Source organism: Oryzias latipes, chromosome 20 (genome assembly GCF_002234675.1).
Source record: "Oryzias latipes chromosome 20, ASM223467v1".
Lineage (NCBI taxonomy): Eukaryota > Metazoa > Chordata > Actinopteri > Beloniformes > Adrianichthyidae > Oryzias > Oryzias latipes.
The window spans coordinates 8,893,421-8,914,871 of NC_019878.2; the positions used below are offsets into that span (position 1 = coordinate 8,893,421).

The 21,451-nt window shown below is 41.4% G+C and overlaps 1 protein-coding gene across 2 annotated transcripts in view; it reads right to left on the minus strand.

Moving 5' to 3' along the window:
* The window catches only part of LOC101161760 (partitioning defective 3 homolog), a 409,623-nt gene that overhangs the window by 232,043 nt on the left and 156,129 nt on the right, over positions 1-21,451 (minus strand). For both annotated transcript variants that reach the window (XM_023950354.1, XM_023950353.1), the window contains 3 exons: positions 8,214-8,320; positions 7,626-7,709; positions 1,673-1,798 (listed from right to left, as the gene is read on the minus strand). In XM_023950354.1, coding sequence (XP_023806122.1) covers positions 1,673-1,798; positions 7,626-7,709; positions 8,214-8,320 — 317 coding nt within the window. The remainder of the gene's footprint in view (positions 1-1,672; positions 1,799-7,625; positions 7,710-8,213; positions 8,321-21,451) is intronic.

A 21,451-nucleotide genomic window follows, 5' to 3' on the forward strand; every position in this document is an offset into this window, starting at 1 on the left:
GAATCCCCCCATAACAACCCCAAAACTCAATTTAAATGCTTGTAGGCCAGTTGACTTCATTTCTTTAAAGGGGTGTCACAGAGGTTTAGCCAAGTACGATTAGTTTTATTTTTAATAGTATTTTGAAAGAAAAAGCCCCGTAGATTCGTGCTTGAGCTTCCACTCTAGAGTCCCCACATGCGCAGTGACATCACTCCGGCAATCAGCCTCCACCTGAGCCTCATTGAATATAAATCATCGCCATCAACGCATCATTACCTTCACTTAGATGAAGCATCTCAAAATATTTACCCAAGCAAAACAATCCAAGCAGATTAGGCTATCACTTTCAATTGTCACTCTCTGCGAGGTACAATCATGACAAACCCTGGGAGGGGCAGGGGGGAGTCTGTATAATCTTCCTATATTGTACATAAGTGTGCAGGTGGAAGAGTCCGCATTGAAAATAGACACAAAATAATTAACTCTAACCAGATTTTTGGGGATAAATTTGAAGTCGTACATCAAGGAGTTCGGGGTTCGTTCTTGTCATCAACCTGGAGTGGATTAGGTGGAAGACAACCAAGGACGGCATGTCCTCCCAGCTTGGCACATATGGCATCTTCACATTCATGTCCATGAGAGGAAAGGTGGCTCTGGCTAAATGGAGGTGGAGGAGTGCCAGGCTTACATATTCACCCCACTTTGGGAAATGAAGGGCAGCAGTGAGTCAGTGGAAATGCATCAGCTGTGGGTCACAGGGCGAAGTGAGGCTGAAGTATTGCAGGTCACTGTGAGCTATTAGTGGAACACGCTCATATTTCTGGTTTATATTGCTCAGCTGTGGGGGGGGGCTCAGGTCCGACTCCGGAACCACAACACTGTCAACTGCCGGTTGATTTCTTGTCCCACCAAATCTTGTTTTCCAACTGGCCAAGTCACTTTAACAGTACACTTTTAGAATGACTTATCATTTCGAAGAAAGTCTTTCAGCATTCAGAACAATATATTTCAGGAAATGGAAGGATGGATACGTGGATGGATGGTTTGATAGATGGATGGATGGATGGATGGATGGATGGATGGATGGATGGATGGATGGATGGATGGATGGATGGATGGATGGATGGATGGATGGATGGATGGATGGATAGATAGATAGATAGATAGATAGATAGATAGATAGATAGATAGATAGATAGATAGATAGATAGATAGATAGATAGATAGATAGATAGATAGATAGATAGATAGATAGATAGATAGATAGATAGATAGATAGATAGATAGATAGATAGATAGATAGATAGATGAAACTGGATCAGGTAGGTATTATGGGACATCACTGAATAAATAATGTTCATTTAAAAAAATTAAGGACAATTAAAATTAAAAAATTTAATAATAAATTAAGTTGAAAGATATAAAAGTCACATACAAACGTGTATCAATACACAATCAGTTCTATATATATATATATATATATATATATATATATATATATATATATATATATATATATATATATATATATATATATATATATATATATATATATAAATATAAAATTGATTGATGACAAAATTGATAAATACATTCATGAAATGACTTTGATATGCCAATCTAGTTTTTTCCCCACTGTCTTCTCCCAGCAGGGGAATGGTCCTGTGAAATGTCCTGTTTGCAAACTTACTGTTCAAAACGCAGATTGCGGATGTCCCCCTGGTTTATCTTGACGATGCAGTCATTTTCCTGGAAGAGACGCTCCAGCTCAGTTTTCCCGCCGGGCTCCAGACGTCTCACAAGCAGACCCTGAGTCCTGAAAATGATTACACAAGCGTTGCAAGTGTCTTTTTTAGGACTCGTTCAGGCAGAAATGGTGACATTTACAACTGGTTTTGTTTCCACAATCTGCACGGAAAGATAGTTTCGACACAGCCATTGACTATGAGAACTGGCCTGAGTGAGTGTGACGTCACCCGCAGAAAATGGTTTACTTTCAGCATTAATCAAATGAAGTTAATCAGTTGCCATTTTTTTGCCGTACGGATGCTGCCATTTGGAACCAAACAATGTGAGTTAGTGGAGTTTGGTCCATCAGAGTGATTGTTTCTATGGCAACCACTCTCACCATTCAGGAGTGAGCTTGTCAGAAGGCCACACCCCTACCACTTGTAAAAGGGCTACACAAAATCTGTTAATCAAACTTTTTGAACAACTGACTTGAGACCACCTACTTTGATTGAAGCGTCTGATTGCCCAGTTTATAACTTGAATAACTCCCACAACATAAAACATATGAAAAAATAATTATGATTAGCAAGAAGATCTTTGACTATTTCTCAATATAAGTCTATGGAATTTTGGCTTCACTCAGTCCAGTTCTTCTATACAGTCAATGGACACACCTAAAGTAAGACAGAGAGATTTGGGATATTTTGGGCATTTTCAATTTTTTTGGAATGGAAAACTGTTGATGTACCAGTGCCTGCATACTACATCAGCTTGCAAAGTTTTCCTATTGTGGAAAAGTTTACTTTCAACGCATGAGCTTGGATAAAAAAAATAAAAAGCTGACTTTAAGCCTGTACGTCTGTCCTTCTTCCCTCTGCCTCACTCTCTGTGAGCAGGTCTGATCGGCAGACTGTCTGAAATAATCCAGCGCTCGCAGATCATCTTTTGGCTTCCAGGAGAACGCTACAGTTGCCTTCCCCCGAGCTTAAGATGAAGCCGACGGTGCTGTAATAAACACCACAAGCCATTCAAGCAATCCGTTCAAAAGAGCCAACCCCTACCTTCAAACGCCCCCCCCTCCCTCCTTCCATCCCCCTTTTAAATAGCAACATCAGTGAGCTCCTTTGGGGCTTTAGCTAGGCCCTACGGATAACCGCATGCAAAGAGATGTGTGCTCACACAGCAGCACAGCAAAACCACACTGAACACTTCCAGAGTGATAGACCTGAGGTAGCAGCTTGATTTTTTTCTCTACAGATGTTTGTCCTTCTAGCTTACGCTGACAAAAAGTTTGGAAGATTATTCGAAAAGGGAAAAGTTGTGACGCAAAAATACGCTCCACTCGGACTGAAAGGCTTCTTAAGCTACGTTCACATTGCCCTTGGCAACGCACGTTTAAGCGACCACTTTCATTGAAGTCTATGTAAAACTTTTTAAGACAATTTTAGGGCTCTACGTAAAAAATGCGTCGTCACTGAAAACATGGGAAAAGTTAAACCGGGTCAAACTTTGACCAATTGAGGAACTCGGATTTGACATATGGGTGGTGCTCTATGGATGGCTGACTCACAGGTCGCGGAGGGAAGGTCTAAGAAATGATAACCAGACTTTTCTTTAGCCACCCACTTCCACAAGAGAGATTTCACTCGAGAGACGTAGTCTCTCCAGTGTGCATCGGGTCACGACCTCGTGGGACACGCCCAGACCACCTCTCCTGGGGTCCAGGAGGTACCCCTACCAGTCAGCTCAACCTCAACCCCAACCCTCTTTCAATGAAAAGTCTGCGTAAACACACGTAAAACAAGTTTCGGCCTTCTACAATCAGAACTCGCGTATTTTAGTCATTACGCATTTCTATGGCTTTACAAAGAAAAGACACGGCTATTGACCACGCATTGAAAGTTGACCAATCAGGGACTCAGATTTGGTAGTCACATTTGGATGGCATCCTTTTTAACTTTTACGAAAGTGCAAACTGTTAAAAACCTGATCGTGGGAGAGAAATTAATAATTGGGATTAGTGGGACAATCATACATAATTACATGACACCAATTCTGGACTGGAGCAAGATTTGCTCAGCTACAACACTTTGCACAGGCTCTTTCCAACTGTAGGTGGCACATATGCACTAGTAAACAGTAGAAAAAGAAGAAGAAGCCCCTCCCTGCTTGTCCAGTGTGAACACATAGGCTAAACAAGTATTCAAAAGAACACATTCTTGGATCGGCATCCCAGGCCCGGAGTGTTGGTACTCTTACAGTTCTTCGGGTGCAGAGAATGACACTGGCGTCCTGACCCTGTTTACCACGAACACAAAGACTAGATTTCTGGAGCTCTTCAGCATTTGCAGGCAAACACGGACATTTCCAGAACATTGCTGTAATTGGCCACCTGATGTGGGCGTCCACGCTCGTTTCGGTTCCTCGACAGGGGGAAAAGGCGAAGCAACGGGTTGAAATTAAAGATCACAAAGGAGCTCTCCTCTGTGTCTGATCCTGCATTAGCGGGCCGGCTTAAGGCTGCTGAGCAGAGAGTAATTGCAGATACAGCGTGGGTTGACATGACTGTTTATCTCTGAATAGAGGGGTTGAAAACAAGGAAGATGAATATTACAGCGCGTCTAAACCCTGATAAGTGTTCCTAGCCGAAACAAAGAGAGGTGGGGAGAGAGATCTTGTTAAGATTTCAAAAGATGTGGAATGAACACTATAGCAACTTTAAAGTACAACTAGCTCAGTTCTCTACTGACAAGGTTCTCAGAGAAGTATGGAACTCTAAAGGACATCTTTAAAGAAGTCTCTTTAAGAACCGGGACTTTGTAAAAGAGTCTCCCCAGACTCTATGTCCCATTTTAACCCCGTCAATGAGAATCAGCATCCTCCCACAAGTCTGCAGTTCTACTCCACCTTGTGGCTGCAGCACAGAGGAGCTGATTTGAAGGAGGCCACCTGCTCTCCTCCACTGACTTTAATCAAATAATAATTCCAATCAGAATCCATTTATGCGAGGCAATTACAGCCGGAGTTTGTTTACAATTGAAACTAGCCACGGAACTGGACGTTCATTAAGCTGGGAGACTGTGTGCAGAGCTCTTGAAAGACCCACTCTGATGAAAACCGTGTTTTTAATATTTCTTATGGTGTTTTTCTCATGATCATGAGTATTTCTTTAAATTGCTGTGAACAGGAGTAGACAAAATATCCTGTTTGATCAAAGATTGGATGTGTGACCTAGAAAATGTGCTGGGTGGGCCACAAGCTCCCTGTTTTGCTTCATGCACCGGTAATGATATGTTGATGTTGTCAGGGGCTGTGAGCTAACGGGAGAGCATGTAAACAGAGAGCTCTCAGGAATGAGAAGGACCGCTTTGTAGGAATTACAAAAACCACACAGGGCTTTTAATTTTGGCTACAAATGCTTCTAAAATAGATCAAAAGATGATCGGAGTGTGACTTTAATGCTTCGTTCACACCGGGCATATGATGTGTGTTCTTGAAGACGCTAAACCCAGATTGTTGACCATGTGTTTAGCCCATGGTGTGCACACTGCACAAGCATGGAAGGGATTCTTCTTTTTTTTCTTTTCTACTGTTTACTAGTGCATATCCCCCACCTACAGATGGAAAAGACTTTGTGCGAAATGTTGAAGTGGTGCAAATCTTGTTCTAGCCTTTTTTTTCCCAGCTCCATTCCGATATATGAAAGACTTGGTGTCATAGAATTCTGCTGGGCACAAACTGCACATTATAAATGTACTCATTTCTCCTCCATGATCAATAATTGAAACGGTTGGCTCTTACATTAACAAAAAGGGACTTCATCCATACGCCACTACCAAATCTAAGTCCCTGATTGGTCAAAGTTTCGCCTGGTTTAAATTGCAACGCGGCGTTTTTTAGGTAGAGCCCCAAAATTGGCTTAAAAACTTGCGTAGCTATGCATGAATGTGAGTTTTGAACACAAAAGCCTGAAACGTGTGTTCACATAGACTTTACACAGGCATTTCCTTAAGAATAATGGTGTTGTCGAGGGTGGAGTGAATGTAGCCTAAAGGCTGACCTGCAAGACTGTCTGTAAAGAAAGAGTACTCAGTCACAAAGTTTTTAGATTTAAGCTCATTATCAGGAGAGGATCAGTGTTTGTGGCTGGAGTGTCAGAGTCTGTAAGCTCTCTCCTGTCGGTGCAGATCATGGGCGCCTTCAGGTTCTCGTTTGTTGCATCGTTTTATTTATGCTTTCCATTCTTTGTTCTTTCTTGTTTTTTTTTTTTCACTTCCTGACCCCTCTGGCCCTGGTCTAGACACTAATGACAGCCCACCAAACCTAATGTCTCTCCTCCCAGCCAATAGCGCACAGGAAAGAGCCGCATCAGGCCATTAACATCAACCCACTGAGCAGACACTAAGTCTTATCATGGCTGGATTTAATTGAAGGCTCTGATAGCTATTAGCACTGACCAAAGCTGATGGAGAGGAAACTTACTGGAAATGCAGCATTACTCATGTCCCATACAATGATGTTGGATTTTGTTTTATCTTAGGTTTTCATTATAATGCACGGGACAGGGTATCATAATTGCTATGTCAGAGATTTGGAATAAGCTGTTTTTGTAACAATTTCAAGGAGCATCTATTTAGTAATACCTAATCAAAACAGCAAAAGAAAAGGAAATTTCAGCAAATTTTCTTTTCTTTTTTTCACCATAACACGAAATCAAAAATAGAGACATGATTAATAAATTCTATAATGTCTTTTGCAAGTATTTCTGTTTCGAGACATATGAATTTGCTTTAAATATAGCAACAATTTCAAAATAAATAAACCTGAAAACAACTGATATGTGTTGTTTCGAGAAGGCAAAGGTGACTTCTCAGTCATGAAGCTCTTAGTTGTTTTAACAATATTTACGAAATAAGCTACAAAACCTTTTCCCAACATAGATCGATGCTATGATGGTGGTAGTGACAAGATTCATGATGAAGAAAGGCAAAAAAGTTGATAATTTTCATAAGGTGTGCTATATACATGAATATTGGACAAAAGAATACATAACGGACAGTCGTTTTTATCCACCAACCCATCCTTCTTGGTTAAAGGCCTCAATCACATGGACAGTACCCCTATGGAGGTTGACCTGTATGGGTGTTACAGGGGGGGCAGACAACTTTGGAGGGGGGCAAATGAAAACTGTAGAGAGGGCGGCCATTTTTTGTTACTGTTATTATTAATAATACAGCAGATCTTCTAGCTGAGGTGCTGCTAAAAATGCCTAAAAAAGTTTGTATTGATAATTTCTTAATCTTTGTAAAAAAGAGCCTAATATAAATTCAAAGATTAGGCCCCCTTTATCTCTTAGCTCCGCCCCTTCATTAGAGTCCCACAGTATTTTTGGAAGTTTTATTTTTATAAATGATTTCTTTTAACTGTCTTGACCGACTATGTAGCAGACAAATGAGTGACAGAAGCATCAACAAGAGTTTACAGCTAAAGATAGCATCCAGACATTTTTTAATGCAGTTACAGTGTGCTGGTGAGTCCCCCCCTCCACTCTCAATGACATCTTCCGTCAAAAGCTGTCCCATCTCATCTTCTCCTCTCCTTCTGCCTTTTCACCTCCTCCCCGCCACCCTTTCCCAGAGCTGAGTCGCCACATTCCCCCTTTGGAAGGCTGCCAGTCCCGGAGGCGTACAGCAGGGGCTCTGTGCTTTACACAGGCTTTTAGTTAGATTACATCTGGCCACTTGCTCCGTCCTAAACTATTTCAAGCATAACCATAAACTGAAGTGTATTCCTCTTCTTGAACTCTGTCAGTGACACTTCTTATTGGTCAAAAGTAAAAAATAAATAAAAAACAGTCACATATAATCAATGTTTTGTACAGTAAGCAGCTTTAAGACGGTCTTCCTTTTTACCTGACATCCTGTGAACTGAAAGGGACCACGTGGATCCCCAGGGGGCCCCCGTCGTTGGACACTTGGACCGGCTTGAGCATGCTTCTGCAGGACGGTGATGAATCACGACAGCAGGAAGAAGAAAGGAGGGGGAGACATGCAGAAATAAATATATAAAAGGGGGAGGGGGGTGAGCAAATCTAAAAAAATAAAGCATTACAGTCAAACATGATGAGAGGCTGATAAGGACGAAGGGGGTGGAGGAGGACTGCATCGTGTTCCCCTTATAAAGTCATCCATCACAAAGTACGGCCAGTGGACCTCCGGGTCGATTAAATAGAGATTCCAATTAAGTGATTAAGATCAGGCTGCATTAAGAAAATAAATTAATTGGAAAAAAGTGTAAAGGGAGGGAGGGGGATCATTTGCGGAGATAGACGTGAAGACAAATGAACGGGGGCAAACGTCACCGCACTCGTGTGCCATGTTGCTCCTGGAGGAGCTTCTCGGCCTCAGTGGCCGATTGTCTTTACGCTCTTTGCAGGTATAAATAGCAGGACTATAGACATTACATTTGAGAGAGAAGATATGCAGGTGAGGGTCACTCACTCAAAATTTAGCAAAGGTGAGTGATCCAGGGAGGAGTCAGCCCTCCCGACTGGCTCTATCCGCTCAATCCGTAGCTCCTGCGTGCTTTGCTCCTCTGCCTCCTCTTCCTATAGACACAAAAAATAACAATTCTTCCATTAACACAAAAAAAAATATGTTTTTTTGAGATTTAGAAGGTATGATTTACGATACATTGGGTGATTTGATACGTTTTTGCTCATAACAATGTCAGTTAAAATATTGAGTGTTTAAGAGCAAACCAACTGTCTCAACACACATTTTTAATATGGTTTAAATGTTTTATCCAGTATTCATTTCAACAGCATGTGCATTTTTTTTACTACAGAAAGTAGTTATTTACAAAAATGAAATACAACAGATAAGTTATTTTTACCTTTCCTACCAAAAGTGTTTTGGAGATTTTAAGGAATGAAATGAGAAGGAAAACTCTACTACTGATGAACTACAGGGGAGAAAACATGGACCACGTTATAGACAATTGGTTCTTTAGGACCCCATTGTGTTTTTAAAAAGTTCTAGTTATATTTTTTTCTGATGATGGAGGACGTATATTAAGAAAATTAAGCTTAAAATTGCATCTTTGAATATTTCTCTATTCAAATTATTGCTTATCAGGAGCAGACGGAAACATGCTGTTTAAAAAAGAATATTTGCAAGGTAGAAATTACGATAGGTCAGGTAAAAAGTTCCAACTAAATCCATGTCCGTCTTTGTCCAAGCTGGCACCTAGCTCAAAACTGTACGGCTGGATAGCTCCAATATTGCTCGCCATTTATGTTACACCCACCAATGGTCCTGACCACAACTACGAGGGAAATTTTTTAAAGAACTATCGCTGCTTGGCAATAACTATGTCCTAGAAAAACAAGAATTTAAAAAGAAATGTGGCTAAAATAGCATCATTCTATTAAAACACTTTAAAAAAAGATCAAAAGACAGCTGGAGATGGACTTTAGGGAATGTTTTCATAATGCTAAGGAGATACGGGTCTCAGAAATACCTGTATTAAATATGACACCAATATAGTTAAACATCTACAACCTTAACATGAGTGTGCTTACATCTCTTTTTCTCTTGCTTCCACTTTTTTCTCATAAGTTTTAGTCTAAATATCTGCAGAAAATTCTAGCCACCTTCCTAAACTGAAGACCTGACAAAGATGAGAAAACTTTTGCACTAGAAAAAAATAAAAAACACTTAAAAGAAATGACATAAGGGGTGTGGAGCAGATGCCTTTGAAGCCTCAGACTAGGGAGCAAAAAAAGGGAGACGGTCGTCTTCCTTCAGGTCCATTAGGCAGCAGAGCTGGCTTTTAGACATCTGATGACTTAACGAGGTGCTGGTATGAGGGTAAGGCTTCGTGCTGTCTTTAATGGAGGATAAAAATCTTCATTAATACATGGTATGAGCGGGTGGGACGCCTGCATGCAGTCGTGACATCCTACATGTAACACAGGCGGGCGAGGTTCATCTTTCTTTAATCATCTTTTGAAGATTTCGTGAAGTTCTTGAGCATCGAAATTCCTCCATTTAACTTCACTTTCGGCTTCCGAGTCCTGTTAGTAACTGTGTGTGTGTGTGTGTGTGTTAGTGTGCATGTGTGTTTGTCAGTGTGTGTGTGAGCTTGTCAGCATTCAGAGCGCACATCGCCACCTTGGGAGGGTCTGCTGAAACGCTTTGTTAGCCTCTGCTATTTCCCCGCCCTCACCCCTCACCTTTCCTTTTTCCCGTCTCTTTGACTAAAATGTCAACCAAATGCCCCCACCCCCCACCCCCAACACACACACAAAGGTGCAGGTGGGTGTAGGTGGGGGGGCTCTACAGTTTCCTTATGGAAATAGAATCAATCCCATTCAAAGTCCAGGACGTCTTTGGCGACGCTGGCAGGTGACGCAGCGAGACTCCAATTTATTTATTACAGTCGGGGGGTAAAAGGGTGGGATGGGGGTGTGGAGGTGGCGGCCATGAAATTTTCATTGGCAGTTTCCCTTAAAAAGACCCAACTCCACCTGTCTGCTCTGCAAGCGTCTGGTATGAGGTCGGCCGCTGACCTCTGCCTTTAATTACACGTCAGTTGAGTTGGGGGGGGGGGGGGGGGGGGGTGTCACAAAGCTTTCTTATGAAGAAAGCTCAACACTGGGGGGAGGGGGCAGACTCAGCTTCTTTAGCACAGACCTCTATACCTCCGGGACTGGGGGAATCAGCCACCTGTGGTAAATCCATACATAAAGATGGGAGACGGACGGTGATGGGGGGAGGAAACGCGCACCGAGGGATAAAGACAGAATAAATATGACGAAGAAGGTTAACAGAGATTTGAGCTCAAAGGAAAAAGAAAAATGTGAACGCAAAAAAAAAGGTCTATATTAAGGAAAGAAATGGAGAAGACTTCAGGGGTGGAGCCAAGGGGGGCAATGGGGAGATCACTGGCCCCATAATAGAAAGATTTTCACCCCCCAATTAAGAAATCCTAAATACAAGCTCTTTTCATTGCAAAAACAAAGCTATATTTGTCAACCCTTCCAAAAAACAACTAGCTGACATTTACTAGAGAGGTCTAATGGGTTCCAACTACCATATTTTTCAGGTTAGAAGTCACTCAGGAGTATAAGTCGCGACAGTAAAAAAATTTGGAAAATAAACGTCCCAAGCCCTGTCCCTCGACGCGCATCAAACTGGCTGCTCGACGCTTGTCTGAAAATGTGTTCCTAGACAAATAAATGCATTATTTATTTTGAGGGCTCTTCAGGTTTTAAAACAGGACGGTTTTCCTCTGAGTTGGAAAACGATGGTTTACCTCTTACAGAGTCAAAATGACAGAGAAATCACATCAAATCATGCACCAAATGGATAAGAGCACATTGAATCAGGGAACTGTATTCAGGTTTTTTATTCTGTGCAAAATCAAAAAAAAAAAAAAAAAAAACAAAGAAGAAAAATGACCCAAAAAACAACAAAAGACTGAGAATTGTGTAAAGAAAACAACGAGTAAAAACTAAAAAATAAAGTGTTTAAAGACTGCACATTTAATAAAGAATAAAGATTGGATTAAGAAAAAAAAGGATTCAGGTAATCAAGCTGATGCACAATAGACACTGAAGTTTGCCATCTGTGGGAGAGCTAAATCTGCAGTTTCTTTCAACAACAAAAAAAACTGTTAATGTATTGCAGCTTTTAGCCGCGACGCACTGACATAATATTTAGCTAAAGCAAATAACACATCACAGCTCTTGCTGGTGCAGTTTGTATTCCACTGTGTTAACAGTGAGTTTCTCTGCTGTGTCTGGATGTACTAGAAGCCTTTTCCATGAAAGAACATACGGAAAATGTATTAGTGAAGTGAATAGTGGAACTGGTTATTAAAATAATCATTTAGGACTCAATTTGGCATGTGTCGAGGTACCGTAGGACGCCCTCAAGATCCATGGTAAATTTGGTGGCTGTACCCAAAAAAAGGGTGATTATCCATTCGTTCATCTTCTAAACCCGTTTTTATTTTTATTTTTTTACCTTTCGGGGTGACAGGGCTGCCAGGGTCTATCCCGGCCACTCGTGGGTGAAGGCAGGGGACATCCTGGACAGATCGCCAGTCTGTCGCAGGACCAAAAAATCACACACCAAAACACACTCACATTCACACCTGTGAGTAAATTAGAGTAACCTACGATTATCCAACTATCAAATATTAGTCATCATTCTAATGGGTGAGAAATAAAGAAAGTTTCATTTTAGCCCTTGGTAGCCTTGGTAACCCTTACCAGTATAGGAGGCCTTAATTTTCTGCAGACATGGTATGCAGGAGTCGACTATGTAGGACGCAGAAGACTATGTCCGTCTTTCCTCTGAGTCACGTATGTCTTTCTTACCTCCTGTTGTGAAATTTATACAGATTGACTCACTATAATCACGATTCAGATGCAGTTTTTGGACCAAAACAAAATTCAGAGTTGGTCTGTAACTTGCAAGGGAAAAAAAAAATATAAAAATATATATATATTTTTTTAATGGAATTACCACTGGATTACAAACTAGTGGTGAGAAATCCACATACTTCACATAATCCACGTCTCTTTATTCCTGAACAAAGGTCTCTTTGAGTTAAAGCAAGCCTGTTTATTATTTTTATTCGTCCCAATTTTGGGTCTCTTCTTGTGTCGATGGCAGATTTGAGCTTTAAGTGGTAAATAAAAGGGAAAATGTCTCCATGTCTTATTGCAGGTTCATTTCTTCTTTTCTTGATCTCTCCATCCCTCTGAACTCCTTCTTTGCAAACCATCCATTTCCTCCTCCTCCTCCGAGTGCTTTTAGCACCCTGTTGATCCCCTGGTAACCAGCGGAGTGGGAATGCAACAGGGCTTTTCAGCTCCCCCGAGGTTCTCGCTCCAAGCCTGCTCTCTTTTTTGCCCTCTGGCTACATCCATCCCTCCATCCTACATCACTATCTCCTCCTGCCATGCAGTGCCGGGCGCTCAAAGCCCTGAACGGGGGCCAAAAACTTCCACACGCTTCTTTTGACAATATATAAAAAAAGGAAGCAATATCAACAGTTATGGGTTTGGCAAGAAGACAGCTGCAGCATTAGATTATTGAGAATTGTGTAAGTGAGAGCGACAGAGGAATACAGGGTGGTGGAGGAGACAGAAAGCTGCAAAGTGCAGAGCCTTGTTAGCTTCAAATGCACTGGCAGGTTCGAGACAGGGAAGAGGGCCAAAGGGGGGAAAAGAGGAGCGGGAGGAAGGGAAGGAGCATCTGCTTGGTCAGGAGGTGGAACTCCACGAACGCACACTGTTCGAAGGCGGGGGCAAAGGCAGCATGTTAAGGAGCTGTCAAGCCCTATCAACAGTCGTCCTTAAGAAGCCCTGCTGTAACTGTGGGTGTGCGTGTGTACACGTGTCACGCCGTTACCCAAGGCCACATACAGCATGTAGCTGTTAGACTAAAGGGGGTGAATGCCCACCCAACCCCCTTCTGTGAGCACATTTGGCATCAAGGGCTTAACAAGGACTTGCTCGAAGGTTGGGAACGGTGGTGTGTTTGTGGAAACTCCTCTTCCTTTGTGGCTGAGGTCCACATCTGTGTGACAGCTTCGTGAGCTGAGCAGGTCCCTGTTGCAGTTTCTCACGCTCTTTTACAATGAGTTATGTCCAAAACAAGAGAAAACCAATGACCGCAACGTGCTAAGACTGGGTTTTTTCATATGAGAAACAAGAAAAGGAAGAAGAAAATCTGTAAAGAGACTGGCCCTTGATCCCAATTTGACCAGGCAAATCTGGAAACATTAACTGAGCAGGGTGGCATATGGCCCCTAGAAAAACAATACAAACATTAGTAACATGTGAGAAGAATTGGTTGCTAACTAATATAAAAACAGCAGAGTTGGAGACATTTCCTATACCTTTCAAAAGGTTAAGAACCCTTAATTGTAGCCTCATTAGCTACAGTTATTGCAGTTCGGCGAAACACTGTACAAAATACAGGACAAAATGAGGCTTCACAGTGCTGCCACGCTAAACAATGGCCCTGACATACAAAGACAGCTGCTGGTAATAACTCCTAATGGTCCTATTACAGGTCATTTAACCTAAAAGCACAATTACTAATACTTTCCCAATTTAACCACAGCCAAAGCCGTACCGTTTTCAATCAGCAGTTAGAGGAGACTTTATGATGTTGGGCAGAAAAATGTTCACCTAAATTTGAACAGCGGGGTTCCAATAAGCTTTACCAGCATGCAAAATGCTGATGACCTGGTCAAAGCTTTGTGAACTGTACATGCACAATTTGCCCGTCCACCCATTTAGAGGGAAAACTGTCATTACAGCCAAATGAAGCCCAAACATTTTAATTGAGGTTAAATTGGATGGAACTTTTGCACTCAAAAATGTCGGCCTTTTCCATCTGCCATCATTAACTATTGGTTGTCCATCACCAGATTTGGTTCACAACAAAGCCCTGAAAACACTTTGGGTATTAATGTGTGCAAATATGCACAGTGAGTTCAGGCTTTGGTGTATGTCAACACCATGACACACTGGGATCTACACTGATGGTTAATCACCAAGTTTGGACAACACACCTAAAGGTACAGTCACATGCACCTGCACAGTGGTTGACCTGTGTGGGTGCTGTGGGTTTTAGGTTGTCCAGGCCAATGGAAGATCATAGATGGCTCTTCCAATTCCCTTGAGATTCCGTTTCAAGGAGCGACTGTTGTGCATATAGTACGGGCATCGTGAAGTATTTTGTATATTGCACTCACTTCTGATGTACGAGTGATGCTGTCGTACGATGCCCTTACCCAACACTAGTCATTAATAAACCACTCGTCACAACTTCTTCCGTACGATACGCCTGTGTCTCACCTATTTCACCCTTACCATATATTACCTCACATTGTTGTAAAAGTACTTGCTACAACCTATTGCTTAAAGCATGCCCACAGGAAAAAATAAAATAAAATAACATTTGCGCTGCAAATGCCTATTGGTACAACCCAACAAATTCAGGAAGCCATCATCTGTCCATCCAATTTCTAAACCTACATTATTCCCAGCTATGGTCCCAAATTGGCTGGATTCAACTTAGCAACTGATGGTCTTATGCGAGGGATACCCTGAACAGTTTGCCATTCCATTGAAGAGCCAATGAGGTCATCAGCAGGTAGGAAAAGAATACCTTTAAGACTTTATCTCTTTTATTTCTATTTTTACTTCAACTTATACTCGTGAGGTTTTATTGGTTTATTTGACATGTTTTAGTCCTTGCATTATCCCTGACACCTTTGAGGTTAGTAGGGTAAAAACTTCCTTCGATCGAATGATAGACAGTTCCTTTTGGTGGATAAAGGTAGATACATAAGAGGATAGTTTGACTATAAACATGTTTAGGACAAAATTCTTACAGAGTAAATAATTTTTACTTTTCATGCTACAATCACACCGGACTTTGAAACACAGGTTCAAGCGACCACTTTCATTGAAAAGTAACTCGGGTGTATGAGTGTTTCGGCTTCAAAACTCTTGCGTTCACATGCCGCTACGCATGTTTTTAAGCCCTTTTTGGGCTCCATGTATAAAAAGTGAGGCCATTGAACGTGCATTGAAAGTTAAACCAGTTGAACTTTGACCAATCAGGGAGTCGGATTTGGTATTGATGTATCGGTAGTATCATAGGCAAGTGACGGAAGTGCCAACTGTTTGAAAATTGATTATGGAGGATAAATGAATGTTTGCTGTTTGTGCTAAACCGGATTATACAAGACCAAGTTGAAATAGAGCTCTAAAGGAAAAAGCTTGAAACAAGATTTGCCCAGCTTTGGCATTTCATACCAAACCCTTTTCTAACAGCAGGTACATGTGTTAATATTGGGCAGACCAGTGTGAACATCAAATGCTAAACAAACTTTCTTGTTTACGTGGCATTAATCTCTAGTCTTGAAATCTGCCCCAGCTTGTTTGAGGGTGAAATGAAATCAATGCATTAAAGGTTTGTGCTCCGACGAAAAACTTGCAGTAAAAGTTGACTTTCTAATGCTGTTAAAGAAATTAGATCATGCTGTGCATTTGTACACGTCACCGTTTTTAGCAGCAAGATGTTAAGCAATAAAAAGCAGACAGCCTTAATTGAAAAGTGACATCCAAAGAAATAAGTCAAAATATTTTTTTTTTCCTCCTTGTCTCCTGACTTTTATCTGTCTCTTCCTCTCTGTGTCTGGGCTCCCCACTGTGCAGAATACATCATCTGCAAGTGCCTGTTTTCTATCAAGCCTCAGCTGATCTATCAATGACACCGTTCTCTTTGCCGTAGCAGACTGTATTGTTAAATTGCACTTTGATTAAATTAGGCCTGCTAATTATGAGGACCTAAATCAATCACTAGGTCAATAACTGAGGCACAAAGCGGACAGAGCAGCTCTAGACCTTTTCCAAACCTCATCAATAACAACTGAAACAGGAGCAGGCCGCTCCTGTTGCCGCAGAGCCGGAGGTTCAAACCCGATAGATAGCTACAAATGCAGTTATCGTTACCGGTGACTGTCCAGGTCTTAAATCTGAGCTCTGGGAGCGTGGCTTTTGGAGGTAGCGGCAAATGTCTCCATTTAAAATAAATGAAAAAAAACTAACAGAGCAAGATGACTCCTCATTTCTGGTTAAAGTGACAGGAGGTGGTTCTGAGCAACCAATCGGAGGCACAGGGAGAGCACCCCCGCTGAGCGGAGGGTCCCAGCTGAATCCAGGGTATTTACCCATGCATTAAAAAGGAGCTCCGCTGTGCTTTTCACAGATTAATCATCATTTTGAGCTTATTAAGTGGGAGGACAGTCTGCTTTCCAACGCTCAGAACATTTAATCCATCTATCAAACTGTGAAGGTCAGCGAGTGAGTGTTACCCCCGTTGAAATAATAGCGCCTGTTTGAATTTCAATGAAGGCTCCCGTGGATTTGATCTAAGTCGTAATCAAATACAATTCCTTCTTTTTAATTATTGTTAGTAGCCGCTCCTGCAATTAGGAGAGTCAGAATCATGCTGACTTATTGAGCTGCGCAGCGGCTGCCAACAAAACTGCACTTCCTGTGTTGCCAAATTTCCATTTGAACCACTTCCTATAGAGTTACTGCAATGCAAATGTTGTTCCAGTGAGCAGTAATTGCAGCACTGGAAAGGGGATGTAGAGAGAGTATCCTCCTTTTTCTGTTTGATTTTTGCAACACTCTTTGACCTAAAAGCCTTAATACACTCAACATGAGGAGAGAAAACTATAAATAAAGGGGAATTGGAGTGAATTATGTTGAACCATGAATAATTTAGTGGGGGAAAAAGCTCTGGTACACACTGGAGCAAGTTATTACACTGTGTGAAGGGTCTAGTCTACAGATCAGTGCTTTGTTTGAGCGGGTAGGGCAGGCTCCAAGAGGGGATCTCATCTGTGGTATCATGGGAGTGCCATCGGTCGAGGTGGAAGGGCGGGAAAAAGGTGGGGGCTCGTTCAATTTAGCTTTAATTGGAAGCTGAAATTCCTGGATAAGGGGAAGACAGAAAAGCCATTTGGCTGAGTCGTTGCTCTCAACCGGGGCTAAATGAAGAGGGGCCGCCTGGAGACGGCGGAGGCCTGTGGAGGGCCGGTAATGAAGAGAGGTCCCCATAGACTTTGGCGCAGTCACAGTAATCAAGGAGGCGCAGGGAAGATGAGTGGGGTGTGGGTGCACGGCAGGAGTGCGCTTTAGTGGAAAAAAAGAAATAAGGAGAGGGGAGAGTGCAAAGACAAATCACCTAAGACAAAACATTGTAGATCAGAAAACAACAAATCAAAGCTGCAGCTGATAATTTACTTTGCAAATGCAACATAATCACTGATGCGATGAGAGCATCAATGCACAGATGAAAAGGAAAGATTACAGAAAATATATCGTTTTTTTTCTGGCGTCTGAAAACACCCTCCCTGTGTACACACACTCCTGCATTCCACACACTTGGCAAGTCTACACTTCAAAGCAGCTGCTTATAATTCAGGCACATCAACAGCAGCAGGAGCCACAAACCTGGTGTGCATGAACAGAACCAAGCAAACAGCACATATTTGTATGCTACAACTTCTCGCAAATGCGAAACACTGTCAGCATGCTATCTGGTTGAAGTCGTGAAAGCATGATCAAATATCTAAGAACTCTGATGAAGCTGTGGAGGGTGGGCTATTCTACACAGAAACCCTGTGGAAGGTGTGCTTACAATCTACAGAAGAGGGGAAAAAACTGGTCTTTTCCATGGGCAGTTGGCTAAAATGACCCCAATGGGTTATTCTGAAGTCATTTAGAAAGTCAGATATCTGCTGTTTTCCCCTTTTGTGTCCTTTCTGAAAACCATTGACATCCATTTACTTCTTTGAAATGTATTAGTTGCATGACCTGATAAGATAACTCTCACCAATTTTACTATTTACTTTCACGTTGAGCTTGTTTGTCCTCAAAAAATGGCTGCCAGAGAGAGTACTTCTGTCATTCCATAAATAACTGACTTACAGTAGGTAAAAAGACAGTTTTTTTTGTTTTGTGGTGGCCACATGAAGCTTCATGGAGCATTGAAGCCTTTCATCCAATTGGTTCACTCCAATGCTTCTTGAAGCTTCTTTTGGTCTAGAAGAACATCTATTGAACACAAAAATATCAGTTGAATTTGAAGTGTGTGGAATTTTGGAGAAAGTCTGTGAATAAACATATCAGCAAAATAAATAAGTTAAAAAAACATGTACATTGTGTGTATGCAACTGGCAGTATGGAAAATGATCATTTACAAATGATAAAAATGATCATTTACAGTGTGGTGAGGCTGGTTGGGGTATGGACAATGATTGTGCTTTGTAACATTGAGATATTGTTTATTGTTTAGGGGACACATCATTGGTTTTTATTTAAAAACAACAGTTTGTCCTAAAACTCCAAACTGTCTCCCGGCATTCTCCTGTAATGTGCATTCAAGAACGTGCTAAATGAGCATTGTTGAAGGCGCGTTCAGACTGGACTGCTGCTACCAGCTACAGTTACAAATGACTTGGTACGAAATGTTGAATCGGAGTAGGCTTCATTGTCATTGTGATATGTTACATGCACAACGAAATTTCAGAATTTAAAAAGAAAATCTCGTGAATCTTGCTCTAGTCGTTTTCTTTCACAGCTCTCCATCAAGCACCTGCATTTTGAATTCAAACAACTACCTGGATCAGTCATGTGGTGCAGCCAGGAAGCAAGCCATTGTACATTTTGTTTTGAGCTCCTCCCCCAAATGAAGCAAGTCTCGATACACACATCTCAGAAATGCCCCCTTTATTGCTCGCCACATGCCTTGAAGCCTCATTACGTCGCTTCTGTTTTCTGTCAATGGAGACCACCCAACAGGACCAATGTATAATCATGAAGATGTTTTTTATCAGAACATCTAAGGTCCAACTATCTGCTCATAGGCCAACATCTGTCTAGAAGAGATGGACCGACCAGCTTCTCACACTCCCACTCAGGAGGCTTTATATTCATCCATCGTTTAGGTTCTGGAATCAAATGCACCCATTTCTCTCCACTGCATCCATCTGTGGCCATTTAGATCTGTGGCTGATGCAAATGAAACGAGCCTCTTCCGCAGAAATGGCTAAGCAGTCACATCTAATGTTTCTCTGTGGCCCAGAGATGTGGATGTTTACTATCGGCCAGGGCCTTATTAGATTCCTTCAGCAACTTAAAAGCATTGGACCCAAATGGGACCTATAACACAGTGCGAAAGGTCTATTGTGACAATGGAGCTCATTGTGTTAGAGTGGACTCATTTGGCACTCTGCAGAATGGAAGTGTGTGGCATATTTTCAAAAAGGAGGTGAGAAGGCAGAGAGAAATGAGCTGGCGCCGCTTTGCACTGTGGGAAGCTGGGCAGTGTCAATCATGCATTGAGTCATTCTTAACAACCCAGAGCAAAAATGAGGAGATTGTTATTTAGCTTAAGAGCTGTCCAGTAAATAAACCAAACCTTTGATTTATTTCTGAGGCAGGAACAGTGAAATTCAATTCCGAAAGGATGAAACAAAAATGATCTTTAGGTCTTGGAAATAACAGAAGTGATCTTTCTGAACATTGTCAGTGCTTCTCCAACGTCCTCCTCAAAAAATAAAGGACTTTATTTTTTTAAAACTAAACTGATGGGGGTGGACTCAAGTATATTAGATCCTCAAAGTTTCATTTGTTTAACCAGAGTGATTGACCCAATTCACACTCATGCCAGGTTCAGTAAGCCCTGCCAGTTTAAAGAAGAGGGCCAAAGTGCAGTTTCATGGACTATGACATGACAAACATCTGATTTGATTGGTGAACACGTCTTAAGGTCCTGCTCCACAGCCATGACACAAATTATGTCATTCAGTGTCAGAACTTTTGTTTATTTGCCCTCTAAAATTCATATGTCCAAGTGGTGGTACACCATATGCCAGTGCGTAAGGACTGACATATGGTGTACCACAAGGTTCTATTATTGGGTCCCACTCTTTAATTTGTACATACTAGATAATAGATAGATAGATAGATAGATAGATAGATAGATAGATAGATAGATAGATAGATAGATAGATAGATAGATAGATAGATAGATAGATAGATAGATAGATAGATAGATAGATAGATAGATAGATAGATAGATAGATAGATAGATAGATAGATAGATAGATAGATAGATAGATAGATAGATAGATAGATAGATAGATAGATAGATAGATAGATAGATAGATTTACTGCAAAAATTTCAAGTTGTTATAAAAATGTATAGTTTAGCTGTGAACATTTTAACCCCTTAATGCTTTTCTACTGGGATGGGAAGAAAGATCCATCAACAACCTGACTGAGCTGCAGATGGATCAAGAAGTGTTAGGATGAGTCTGCAGCTTTCCTTTTTTTCCTGCTTTGTTCTCTGCTGATTTGTCTTCGGGCTGACTGTCCCAGGCTATTCCCTGAAGTCATTATGGCATTCAGCTAAGGTGCCCCTGCTCCCCGTGATTTGTGGGTAATGAGCTGGCACCCCCCTGCCCATCCTCAATTATTCTCATTGAGAAAGTGATTTCTCACTCCACAGAGCAAGTCGCAGGAGGCGACTGGATGAGCTCTAATCAAGAATTAACCCATTGGCAACAGGCTTCAGAAGAACCTGACAACAACAATACAAGATGAAGTAGATACTGGCAGAGTAGTAGGAGATAGTTAAAACGATAGCATGTACAGAATAGTGGCACATTTCAGTGTAAAAAAAGTTATTCCTACTTTCTTGACAAATATTTGCTCAACGGATCTACTTTTTTTTAATGCTTTGAAGTGGAGGAGTAAAAAGAAATAGCACTTGTCAAAAACCGTGATGTGTGTACAGGAAAAGTCTGTTTGCGGGGATTCGGTGCATATGTGAGACAGAAAAACATCTGAGGAAGTAATTAAAACCAAAAATAGGAGTGGGAATTGAAGGCAGGAGGAAGAAAATGTCGACTTTGAAACCAAACTCAATAACTGATGGTAAACAGAAATGAAGGCGACCCAACACAAACAGACCGTTAATTTCCAGACAGAAGAAAATGACACGATTCAATGAAAGCTTCAGTGCTTAAAGGATAATACCGTTATATCACATCATCACAGTTAACAAGGGTTTATTGGCTTTTGTTGCCATGACAGGTATTTTTCAAAACTATACAACTTATACCA